Source organism: Aythya ferina, assembly GCF_964211825.1.
Source record: "Aythya ferina genome assembly, chromosome: 3".
Classification (NCBI taxonomy): Eukaryota; Metazoa; Chordata; class Aves; order Anseriformes; family Anatidae; genus Aythya; species Aythya ferina.
This window is the reverse complement of record NC_140298.1, coordinates 50,181,430-50,194,753: the sequence shown is the minus strand read 5'-3', so window position 1 is coordinate 50,194,753 and position 13,324 is coordinate 50,181,430. Positions and strand designations below refer to the sequence as shown.

General features: G+C 37.9%; 1 protein-coding gene across 7 annotated transcripts in view; it reads right to left on the bottom strand.

The window, feature by feature from the left end:
- Positions 1 to 13,324, bottom strand: part of GRM1 (glutamate metabotropic receptor 1) — a 183,125-nt gene that overhangs the window by 52,616 nt on the left and 117,185 nt on the right. For all 7 annotated transcript variants that reach the window (XM_084513314.1, XM_084513316.1, XM_084513315.1 and 4 more), the window contains exon 4: positions 11,463 to 11,698. In XM_084513314.1, coding sequence (XP_084369440.1) covers positions 11,463 to 11,698 — 236 coding nt within the window. The remainder of the gene's footprint in view (positions 1 to 11,462; positions 11,699 to 13,324) is intronic.

Sequence of the window (13,324 nt, the reverse complement as noted above, 5' to 3'; positions counted from 1 at the left end):
AGGTTAATTTTTAAGGTTATTGATTACCCCATTTAGGCTATTATCTTAATTCTAGTACTTTGGAATTAATAGACTGGAAAACGACAGAAGAAAATACTTGTATTTATTTGAGATAAATCAATTTCTGTATCTTGGACTCCCAGGTAAACACAAGTCAGATTTTTTAGCATCAGTTCAAATGGTTTGAAAAGAAATATTACTTTGTATTTATGTGCTACCTGTTTCGTGGCAGCCAAACTGAGACAATACATACAACTGCTACAATGCATATAAAATAATGAACTTTCATTTTTATGCATTTTCTAATGATGATGATTGGAATTAATTCTATCATGAACAGAGTGATCTGTAGATACTTAACCTACTCAATGGTTAGAAAAACATCTATATGTGGCCCTTCTACCTTCTGGTCATTCATCACCAAATAAAATACTGTGATCAACTACTGGAAGACTCATGGAATTGTCCAGAAATCTGGCATGAAATTATAGTGGCTTATTAGTACCTACAGTCAAAACCCAAATGGAATGAATGATCAGATCCAAGCCTTAAAACTAGAAATCAATAAAACTCTACTTTCAATTCTGATCTTGGGGAATTCATCAAGTTAGAAGGAGTTTAGGCTTAAAAAAAAATCTGCTCTAATGCAGATAGTTAGGACATTAACACCGTGCTTGTTAATAACACTAATTGACGTGTTTATTAGAGAAATAGGCAACATAGGAGATAAACTGAAGTGATTCCAGTGCCTTTCTTAGAGACAGACAGTAATTATTATGAGAGCTTGACAAATAATTATTATGATTAATTTGTTTTTCTTAAAAGCTGGACTGCATACAAACTGCCTGCAAAATGACCACAGCATGTTCTATTATTTATTCAAGATTATTATTTAACTTCTACAGCAAGTCATTATTTCTCAGCTCCTATTTTAATTAGAAATGAATATTTCATCTTATAAGCAGGAATAATATATGCAAGCAGATTTTTGTTGTTGTTGTTCCTTGATTGAATGGTTTGTACATGTAATCAGCAAAGACACTGATTTCAAATCCAGCTATAGCATCTGAAATCCATCTTATTATTTCACTAACTGACTAAAATTTAATGCTGACAAAGATATTTGAGCAGGCAAGCTCAACCTATGATTTTATATTACATATGCAATAACAATTGTTTTAATGGAAGATTCACAAACAGTATGAATGGAAAGGAGGCCATTTACCCCATCTGATCCAAAACAGACCATACTCTGATCAGGCATCCCAGTCCCCCCATCCCAAGACATTCTTTGACTGCTTTTTGTTTGTTTGTTTGTTTTGTTTCAAGTCTTTTATTTTCTTATGTCCTGTTTCTTGACAGCAATTCAATTTGTTAGTCCTACTGCATATTCTATAGTTGCTTCTGTCATTCCCAGTCCAACCATAACCTGTCTCTGAGCCCCTTTTTCAGACTCTGCAGGGTTCCACGAATGCCCTCAATATGCTCTCAAAGCCTCAGGCACCATTTTAATATGATTAGTTATTATCACAGAGACCTTGAATGCATCTGCTTTTCTTGCTTTCTTTACAAATTGCTCAGCTAACTTCTTCCTCTATTGCCATCCTGGATCCTGACACAGGCAGGATTCTACAGAGAATATTTTCTAAATGACCCATGGAGAAACGATTTAAAAAAAAAAAAAAAAAAAAAAAAAAGGAAAAACAACCTTCAGTTTTCCCCTCTCCCTCAGGTAACTATGTAACTATGTAACCTTGCTGCCTTACTTGCATACTCCATTAAAGACATATTTAGAACTACTATTCTTAACAGGTCTGTTATTTGGAACAAGTCTAGCAGATAATGACTTGCTGCTACTCTTATAGGAGGCAGGAATGAGCACACAAAATCAAAGTCATTTAGAAATCTAAAGAAATATTTGCAGATTTTGATGTTATTTGGCTAGATCAATCATGATTTTCATCATTAATCAATGAAATTGTTGAGTCAGATGCCCTTACAGATATCCTATTATAGCATACAGAGAAGGAGCAATCGAAAAGGACAGGAAACAGGACTGATTAAATTTCAAGTGTCATGCTATTCATACAAAGCCTGAGACTTTATCTGCAAGAGGAAGACAAAACTCAGTAATTGTGCTGCAGCTTTCAGAACATTAACCATCCTGGATACTTAAATTAGGAACCTGAATACATACTCAGGCAACTAATTAATTGATGTGATTAATACCTGAACTTCTCTAGTTGCTGTTGATTTCTATGGGAATTACGGGAGATCAGTGCCTTCAAAATCAGGCCAATTTATCTAGGTCTCAGAGTGTGCACTTCAGGAACCTAATTTTGAGCATGTTCATCAGAAAATGCAGACTCAGAGCAGAAAACAAGCAACTTTCATATAAAGCATAGAAGATATTACTACTGAACAGGGCAAAGAAGTAAACAAGAATCCAGTATCATTATATGTTAAATATTCTACACCAGTACAACGCACAAACTACTAATCACAGTCTTTACGTTAGGGTAGAAAAATATGATGAAATAATGAAATACATGTTATTCTTTAACCTATTCTCTCTGAAGATCTCTGCTCCAATCTGACATGGAGATGGCAAAACAGAAAAAAAAAATTGCACAAACTATTCTGAGTTCATTGATCTAGACCTGTAAATAACTAAGTTTTAGTTTCCAGTTGTCAGTATATGGGCATGAGATCCTCAGACTGTCAAAGGTGTGGGTCAATAATACATGTTAACATTGGGCGAAGTACTTCATACATGGTAGGAGACTCTGTGGCTGGCAGGCACAGAGTGGCTGGCCTAACAGAACTTTTCCTAATTTAAATTCCAGTGGTTCTGTGTGAGTCTGAAGAACAGTCAGGAGAGGTACCTAATATTTATCAGTGTTAGGGGCTGATCACAGCCCCCATTCCCCATTCTCCTGTGCCGCTCAAGTAGAGGAGGTAGAGGAGGGTGGATGGGCGACAGTGTTTCTGGTTGTTTTTTGTTTCTCACTGCTCTAGCTTGATAGTATTAAATTATATTAATTTCCCTCTGCTGTGTCCATTTTGCCTGTCACAATAATTGTTGAGTGATCTCCCTGTCCTTATCTCAAACCCTGAGCCCTTTCCATTGTACTTTCTGCCCCTTTCCCACAGCATATCTCTCATTAGCCAGTACTAGTGGTTTTCTTTTTTCTTTTATTATTACCATGAAGAAAAAAAAAACACTTTTTCCTCATTTCTGTTCTTAACATTAAGGTGGTATTAAGAACACCATCATTAACTTACCATGAATAAATTAATGTGAACACCAATGTGTATCACTAAATTCCCCGCATTTACTGATTATTTTTTTATTTTATTTTAAATACACCATTTCTTCACACAAGAAACCTCTTGTTTGTGGGACTGGCTTCCTAGGACCACAGTGTTGCATGCTGATGTGTGGACTTCACATGTGCTAAGTAACTGCTGCCCACCCAGACAAGGCTGCAGCCCTGCAGCCACAGTTGCTCTCAGAGACTGCTCTTGTTTCCTGCGATCACAGGCAGCTGCTGCAGCTGCTCTGGCACTGGGGATGAACAAAGTGGCCTCAGCTACCCTAACCAGAACCTAGCTGGATCATATTATAATTTAGCAGAGCACACTCACAGTTTTCTTTTTAAATTAAGGGTGGGTTTCAAATGCCTGGTAGAGATATCCAGATATTTCCTTGCAACTCTTGCAATATGCAGTGCATTAGTCACACAGATCGCAAAGATCCACTATATTTTGCCCTTAACAAGCTGACTGGACATATGCCCAGAGTTGTGTTTAAGTACCGTATCACAGAAAAAAATTCATTTTAAAGCAAAGCTAAGATTAGAAGCTTCTGAGTGACGTCTGCACAAGGACAATGCAGCACTGATTAGTAGCGAACTAGAGCTAAGCAAATCAGAAGACAAAATAAGTGGGCCTAATCTTTATTCATGCATTTAAAAAAAAAAAAAAAACAGAAGCTGGTCTTTCAGATCTGAAAGAATTTCAAAAGCATTTATTTTAGTGCACCTCCTTTTTTCCTCAGTGTAGTCAGATATGACAATGCAGCAAAAAAAGGTCTATCTAGCCCAGCCAAACCCAAATTACTAAAGTACCTGGCATTTCATAAGAAAACTGGTCCTTGTGATGTGAACTCCTAGACAAAATAAGCCTGGAAAAACAGGCAGAACAAACTGGCTTTTTCAGAAAGTAGACGACACACTGCATAGCATGCTGCATAGAGTACTTTTGCTTTGAAGGGAATAGCCCTAAGTTTCTGTCCCTGTAAAGCTAAGTTTGAACCAAGAACTAAATTAAAGGTTTGAACTTGCAGGTTCCTCCAAAGTTACTTTCTACTATACAAATCATAAAAATCCAAGCTGAAAGATACCTCTGGAAATCATCATCTCACACCTTGCTGTGCTGCAGTAGCCCTCTCTGGCTCAGTCAGTAGCCCAGCCTAGCTCAAGAAGCCGTTTTCATTATTTTTCCCTAGTTCCACACTGGCAGAGTTCTTCACTTCCCAGGTCCTCCCAGTATGAGTGGAAAAGCAGCAGGTTGTTCTGGCAGCACTACTCTTTGGAGCATGCATCTTCCATCAGATTATTCTCCTTATGGATATGAGTATAGTTTATTCTAGTAGGAAGACTTGTAATTTTTATGGTTCACGTTTTAATACTCCAGCTCATAATTTATTGTTCTTTACACCACAGTTCACCCAAGATCTATTAAGAGGACCTTGTTCATTTTAAGAATTCTATTGCCTATTTTTCAGCAAATATCCTTGTGCACAAAGAGTCTCTCTGGGCTGCAGCCAGACGTGTGAGTGGATGGGTGCACACCTACACATTAGATCCTGCTGTATCTCCTTTGCACCAGTATTTATGGAGTAATGAATGCCAGTAATGAAAACCTGTAAAACTGCTAGCTGAGTTTAACAACTTTCCACCTCCAGGTAAATGAGAAAAGGGAAGAAACAATCTAATAAAATACCAGGAGGGCTGACAGAAGGCAGCTGGCCTTGTTTTCTGATCAGTTACTGTTATTATTTCATCAGGTTTATTTACAGATTTGGTTAAATGCTTATATCTAGGGTAATTGGTCTGATGTGTGAACTGCACAAAAAAATTGATTTCTAGGAAAAAGTCAATTAATTTTAATTGCGCCCTTTTGTCCTCCCGACACTGCAGATACAAGTTCAAAGCATCTGTGACAGTCTGAGCAGCCAGGAGTGCCCCTGTCACTCTTCAGGCACAGCAGACAAGAGCACAGAGGAGGCACCAGGGAGCATGATTCATATGTCCTGTTCCTTTGCAGCTCCATCGGTTTACTCATGTAATGGAGAAGGCTGAATGCCACAAGCCTACCTGAGGACTGTTTTAATCCCAGAAGTGGGAACTTTGACTGTTAAAATCCACAATGGGAAATGTACGTGTAAATATTAGAGTGAGAAAACTTTTGTGATATCCCACTATAGTACAAATATGTTCTGTAAACTGTCTTCTGTACTGTTACAGGTGCATACATATACTATTCTTTTCCTTTATTTGATGATGATCTCATTTTTTTATGGATTCCAAACAAAGAAAAATAGATATTGTGATTCTATTTTGATTGACAGCCTGGTTAAAATTTTTAGAAATATAGAATATTGGATAAATGAAGCTACTTTCTTCAAAAAATAAGCTGGGAGCAAATGAACAAAAACCTGACTTCAGGTAATGTCTTCTCTTAATTATGCCTATGATTTATCACATATATGGACATTATTAAACTTCCTCCTCTTTAAACCTTAAAAGCCATCTGTTACTTTGTCTGGGAAATAATATAAGCCTCCAGCTCTCCTGTCTTATCTGCTTTAAAAAAGCCTTGACTAAAAAGTGTAGCAGCCATAGTTCTTTCAGATAAGTTGTACTTAATATGCTTCATTATAGGTGCCCAAGAGATTGAGATCAGAGAGTTTTGACCCCTTCTGTGCGATGAAGCTTAGATCTCCTGCCTCATACTGAGAACATAAAAAAAGAACTTCAGCTGCTTCTCTACTCCAGAGTATAAAAGTATGATAGAAATCCAAAGCAGTGGTTAGGAAGGGTGAGTCAGGATACATAAAGTACAATAGATCTTGAAGAAGTTATGATATGTCAATAGCTTGATTCTATTGCTATATGAGGTACTGTGTGAGAGAGCTTTATAGGATTAAAGGAATTTTCTCAGAGAAGCACCTATGGACACCTCTGACACAGCAGAATGAGTTCTAATAACATCTGCTGGATTTAATTTGCCCAGTACACAACATAGCCTTAGACGTTCTGAAAACTACTCACATCAGCTCTCAGTAGAAAAGCATTAATGCTTTCTGCAAAGGATAGAAACAATCAAGTACATAGCCCAAAGTGTTTTGCTAACTGATATGAGAAAATGAGGGCTCCATGCCATCTCATATAAAATAATCAAAACTAAAATTGGTCTTGAGAAAAAGTTCATGATGAAGACAAGTTCTGAAGTTCCTGAGCTACCTTCCAGCCTGAGTGATTATGTAATTCTGTGACTTTGGCTGCACTCAATCTGATTGCTTGTCTTTCTCTTGTACCCAGACAAGAATTAGCAGATAAAGCAATCCTTTTGGCATGTCCAAGGTATGAGTAATCATCCAAGGGAACTTGGCCTGCAATCTCCTCTGGAATAAAAAAAAATCTACATTTCTTGTTCTTGTCTGCCACAAATAGGTTCACAGACAAATAATCCTTCTCCTCAAAGATCAATTGAATCAATGAATGAATCATGAATTGCCCACTTTGTTCCACTTCACTCTGTCGAAAAATGTCTGTGCTGATTGCCTGCCAATGTATTTTGTTGTCCCAGCAGATGAACTGCTGTGAGCATAATCTGATGTTTGCATCAGTTCCATAACCAATTTCATAACTGTCTCCTGTGGTGCAGAGGAGTACTCATCCCACCCAGTTCACACAAATGGCAGCCATTGTATTATCTGCCAAGAGGTGAGCAGGCATTTTGTAAATCAGCAGTTAGACCTCCACACAAGTGTTTGAACTGTAGTGAGTTCTACATCCTTTCCATGTATGTGAGAATTGCATTTAACTCTAGTCTATGTGGGCTCTCCAAGTCCAGCAGAGAAACATTTGTCACTGTAGTTTTGTGGGGAGGAAAGGACTTCTATTCAGGTTATTTCTACCAGATCAGAGAGCAGAAAACATCCTAAAGATCTGTTGGAAGGGTGTTTGTCACTTGATAGGTACAGTCTATCACCTAATCTCATTGTCAGCATACAACCTTCAAAATGTTGAAATGGCTGCGTTTGATGAACTGAGGCAAGTTGTGACTGCTGCTTGGAGCAATGCATGAGGTTGAGCATTAAGGGAACTGTGTCAGGTCCATCCTGAGCTAGGTAGCTTCTTAGCATCTCAAATTCAGAAGCAGCTTTTTACTGTTCATGTTAAAATGGACTACTCTGTTCTGACTTTTCATCTAAAGGGTATGAAGAATGTTGTGAAGTTCTAAACCTCCCATTGAGTCAGTGGTCCATACAAAGATGCAGGATATGCTTGGTTTCCTGAAGAATGTAGTTACTAAATGGAAAACAGTGAAAATACATTAGTGGCATAAACAGTTGAAGAAAAGTAACTTGATACTGGAAGTGGTTTTGGCCTTCTAGAAATCAAAGAATCTACAAGAGAAGATCATACAAAAATCTCTTTACTATTTACAAGAAATATTCTAGGCTTGAATCGAGTTGTGTTGAGAAGAGTATCTTCTATAGCCATGAGAAAGAGAGAGACAGACAGGTAGACACTTATGAGAGGCATTTGGCTATAACATTAACAAAGAATGAGTCAAAAATAGCCCCCACTCATTTGGCTGCCACCCAAATGGGAAAAGTAGTGTGTTGTTGTTTTTGCTGGTTGTTTACTTTTTTCTTTTTTTTTTTTTTATTATTATTATACGAAAGAAAGGAATGATCCAAAGGAGCAGGTTGTCTTCTCTTCCCAAGAACTCGTGCTGCTACTACTACATAGTACTAGTATATCCAGATAAAATATTTTGAAAATATGGTCAATTTTTAGTCAGCCCTCAGACTTCATAAATAGAAGGCATTTGGATTTGCTTCCTTCCAGTAATTCTTAGCCCACATAGACTTTTTTTTTTTTTCCTTAAAAAAAGAAATTGCATGTACAGAGTTAATTGCAACATGAGAATTCCTGAAGGAGAACATCAGTTTTCTCAGGGACTGAGTGAGAGAATTCAAGTAGTAATTCCTGTCATCAGGGAAGGGTGATTTCTAGGAACTTCTTTTTCCTTGCTTCCTAGAAAGCCTGCAATCCCAAGCTAGTGCTGACTTGTCAGTAATGGTGTGTGAGAACTTGCAAATGCAGCAGCTGTAATTGCTTGCAGTCCTTGCCTATCCATAAATGTTAGAAATTGAACTCCACATTTCAGTGACAATTCTGAATAAATTACCCAATAAAGTGATTAGGTTGTATATGAGAAAATTATACTGGGCAAGCAGTAATTGAAGACGTTCAACCACAAACTTCATAATTATATTTTCAAATTGTATAGATCCAAGGGTTTTGAATCTTTTTGAATAAGGTAGTTGGAGAAAAACACTCTCATCTCATTTTTTTGTTTGTGGTTGCTCCTAGGGATCCCACTGATGGGTAGCTACAAATACACTATGATCTCTTAGACAACAAAAGTATCTTTTGCCCTTGGTTTTCTTTTACACTAGGTAGCTTCCATGATAACTCTCCAGTGCCTGAAGATGAATCTACTACCTTTGAATCAATTCCTGTTTATACAAAAGTGCAGGTGTGCTGTGTTCTCAGTAATGACTACCAGTGCACTTCTGGAATACAGAACAGATCAGGACCAGACATAATCACGATGTATGCTAATAATGTACATGGAGTTCTGGGAGTACAGGGGACTCAGCTTTTTCCATAATGCAGGACCCTACGTAATTTGTTAAAGGAATACTGATGGCATACTGTGAGATGAGAACGAAAGCACTCAAATATAATGGAGTTGAGGAGCTCGATACTAGTGTTCAATATTGATAACTTTCCTGGGGTGATGGAGTAGGACTTTAATTTGTAGTACAACAAGGAAGTCAGAACTTAGTCTGTTGGTACTTTTAATGGATTTCAAATTCTACTGTTTATTATTTATTGAGCAATATGGATTCTCTCCTTCAAATCTGTGCATGGAGACTTCTTTTTGAAGGACAGAAGAGGCGATTCAGACTTTTTTTTTTTTTTTTTTTTTTTTTCCAGAGAACTTGTGAAGAGGCCTGTCTCCAAACCTGTGATAGGTACAGAAGGCAGTTTCTTGGTGCTGCCATAGTAGACCTTGGAGATTAAGGCTTCATCAGCAACCATTGGAGCTGCTAGTATTTGGAGTAGCGCTCAACTCTGCAGAAAGGTTAGGCAAAGGTATGTGTGTAGAAAACTGGTGGTACCAGACAGTCACCAGTCAGCTCTGAGCAGTTAAATAAAAATACAAAAAAAAACATTGTATTGATCCCATACTCGCTGGGGACATGCATGTCTCTTGGTTTTATAGATATACTGTTATTAAGAATAGATGCCTTGTAGTGTTTCCCTTTTGTGATCTGAGACTTTTATGAATTTCTCTGTTCTATGTGATAAGCCTGAGGGTTATCAGTGGTTCATCCCCAATTGAACTGAATGCTTTTCAGAAAAGCCTAAGTATCACCTTTTGAAGTTTCACGCAAAAACTTACAGCTTCTAGAGGAGGGAATCAGGGTCATAGAATGGCCTGGGTTGAAAAAGACCCTAAAGATCATCTAGTTTCAACCCCCCTGCTCTCGGCAGGGTTGCCAACCACTACAGCAGGCTGCCCAGAGCCTGGAAAGATTTTTGAGTGCCTGAATTATGACTATTAACTGTCAGAGTTTACCAATCCTTTTGTATTTCTGTAGTGTTACCCAAATGTAACCATTCCGGCCTCTGATACCTGTTGCCTTGAGAAGGACAAAACACTAGGGCAGGCATATGATACCTCTGCAGCAACCTCTCCAATGTCCACTGCCTTCAGCCCTGACATGTCCTCAGACAGATTGGTGTGTTATTGTTGTTTTTTCTCCCATAAAACAACCCTTATTCATTTGTTTGTTTTTCATAAAACAGCCCTTATTGGTTTTGTTTGTTTGTTTTTTCATGAATTTATTTAACTGCTTTTTGTCTCCAGTACAAATTTAGAGTCTATAGCAACCCATGTCTAACAACTCATTTGCATGTTCTGTGAAGAAGTACCCCTTTTAGTCCAGTTTGAACTTGGCACCTGGTATTTGCCTTTGATGAAATGGATGAAAAATGACCACACTGGTTCTGACTAAAGTTCATAGTTTTATAACCAGAAGCTGCAAAACTACCTGTGCTTACAACAGCCACTGAGATTCCTCAAAAAACAGACATTTTTGTAGGATATCAGCTTGAAACTTATTTTTGTTAATGGAATGACCAAAACAAAGCAATTTTAGAAGTAATTTCTTAAGAAAGAAGGCCATGTATTTGCATTGTGTGTCCATCATTCAGTCTCCCCTTTGCAACTTCTGCCCTTGTTGGACTATATTAGCTTCTTTGTCTGAAGTGAAGCAGTCTCAAAAACAATTAAATATATATAACATGAAGGAACATTTTGGTATAATATGAAATTAATTATTCCTTTAAGGGAAAAAATATCAGTGCAAACTCAATAATTATTTAGCCAGTATGCCTTACCACTAGCCTCTAAGCACCCAGATGTGCCAGCCAGTCAGCATGTCAGACCAATTTTGAGTCAGCCACAATATTTTTGATATGACTCAACTGTAATAAGAGAACTGAGGGGAAACTAAAGGTAATGTGGAAGGTGTTGTTAAAAAGTGCCACTGATGGAGAAGGGAAGAACTAGAAATACTGTGGGCAGTCAGCTCAGGGAGCACATGAAGACCGATGGAGATTAATGTCATCACATGAAGGGGATGGAGATGGAAAGAACAGGACAAAAATCCAGGGGAAGCCAGACTTCATTATTTTTGTTTATCATGGGTAACTTCCTTACTATCAAAATGTACCTTTTTGACTAGAAATGAAATATTTACAAATTACAAACTAAAGGTTTATATTTGTTCCGATTTTTGTTAGAATGTAACTGTTACTTATTTTATCTCAGTCGTGACCAGGTAGCCATATTAGACTCCTCTCAGTCTCAACATAGCTCTAAAACCTGAAAGGGGAACAATTTGCTCTATGACAGAGCAGATCTATATTGAGAGGAGGCTGTGCCAGACATATTCGTACCAGAGTTCAAATTCATATCTGCACAGTTTAGAACTGTTACTTTCACCGGTTATTTAAAAACAAACAAAGCAAAGACAAATTTTTGCCTGACCACAGATTCAAATAGGAAAACAATTGACAGGTTACCTGTGCAGTTCTTCTGGAAGTTGGGATTCTCTAGTGGGTGTCCTGGGATGCGACACTGAAATCTGTGTTGCCAGAACTCAGGAAACCAGGGGTTGCGGGTGTTGGTGTCCAGACGCAGCTTCAGATAGTAGTCATCAAAAGACAAGACCTCTGGAGATTGCAGTTTGATAGTGATGCCTCCATTTGCTTCAGGTTCATAGCCTTCAATGACTTCATCTCTGTCTGCCCAACCATCACTGAAAAGAGGCAAAAAAAGCTTTATTATCCAGAAACAGGAAACTTGTTTTGAAAAAGTAACTAGGCAAAGGCAGGCCAGCACCCCCGGAAACAAGCAATTCAAGAGGAATGTAATGGCATATCTAAAATTCAGACTGAGTGGGAAAGAAGAAAGCACAGCGATACAGACTTGTAATGAGCAGTCTGACTGACTTCATGCCAAGCCCTCATTAACTCATCTGAAATGAAGAGGATTTAGTCTTGTCCCTCTGGAAAGCTTTTTGGGCATAGCTTCTAGTGTGATCTTTTTATGACTGAATCTCTTTGCCTTATTTAGGCTATCCTGTGAAGGTAGAATGAAAGAATTAATGTCAGTGGAAAGGAAACTAAACCAGGATCCTGGGTGTTTTGCAGGAGATCTGAACATGTACGGATTGTACACCTAGAAGAGTAATTGAAATTAAGCATAAAGTGAGGAATATATTGTGTTGGAAGAGAATTGAATACTCTATCAAGAATACTTGATAAGGTTGAACAAACTAAAAAGAAAACCACATGCTATTCTCATACTGTGTAGGGATGTGATAATGTTCTTTCTTTTTTTCTTTCTTTCTTTTTTACTCTTTATTATTAATATTATTATAGACAATGGCTTTCAATTTTACTTCTCTGTTTATTCACTTAGAGACATTCCTCAAAATCTGGAGATAAAACACTTTCTTGAAAACATTATTCCATGAAACATCTATTTTAACAGGTTTAAACAAAAGTCAATTTTGCTTAACATTTGAGTTTTAGTTAGTTCTTTTAACTAGAAGTCCATTGATTTAGTGTCATTCTCCCATTCCTATTAGGGTCCCCTAAGAATAGTGGTATTATGATCTAATTTAAGTGCAAACATGTCAGCCATTGCTTAGTTTTCACACACTGGACATGTCTTTAGGGAAATATATTACTCTGGCATCTCAGATCTATCTGTATCTGGACAGAATCGAAACAGCAGCACTGCTGCTGTGAAAATCAGATAGATGAAGCACTTTCAGCATGAAAAATATGACAGACTACTAAGAGAAATGTCCTTCTTTCACTCAAAAGTGTCTCTGCATCCTGCACTCCAGACAGAAAAAAAAAAAAAAAAAAAAAAGTTCCATGTTAGGAGGCTCTTGCGCAAAGCATTGAGAAGAGCATCAGAATGCACAACACACCAACCAAGGGCTTTTATGAGGCACCTGGCATGGATGTGACTGGGAGTCCTAAATGGAAAACAGACAAGATATGAAGTAGCAAGTTCTGTCACAGTCCTCATCAAACAAATGTAGAGTGACTACGCATTGGTCATGTGGGAGTCTTTGGTCCCTAGCCACCAAACTGAGCATATGCATGGTTTAAGTGGCTGGGCTGCAGGCATCTGGAAAAAAAATAGCAGCTCTCCATGGAAATACAGGAAAACCCACGTACTGAGTGATTTTCACGCAGAACACAAGACCCGTGCCTTTATTACAGGAAATAATTTAAGATAGGGACATCTGGCAGCACTCTTAGTGAGTGATCAACACATTCCTTTCTACCTGGACTGGGAGTTGCCACACTTGAATACAGCACTACACAGCTCCTTTGAGCCAAGTTTTCTTCTTTGTTTCACCATT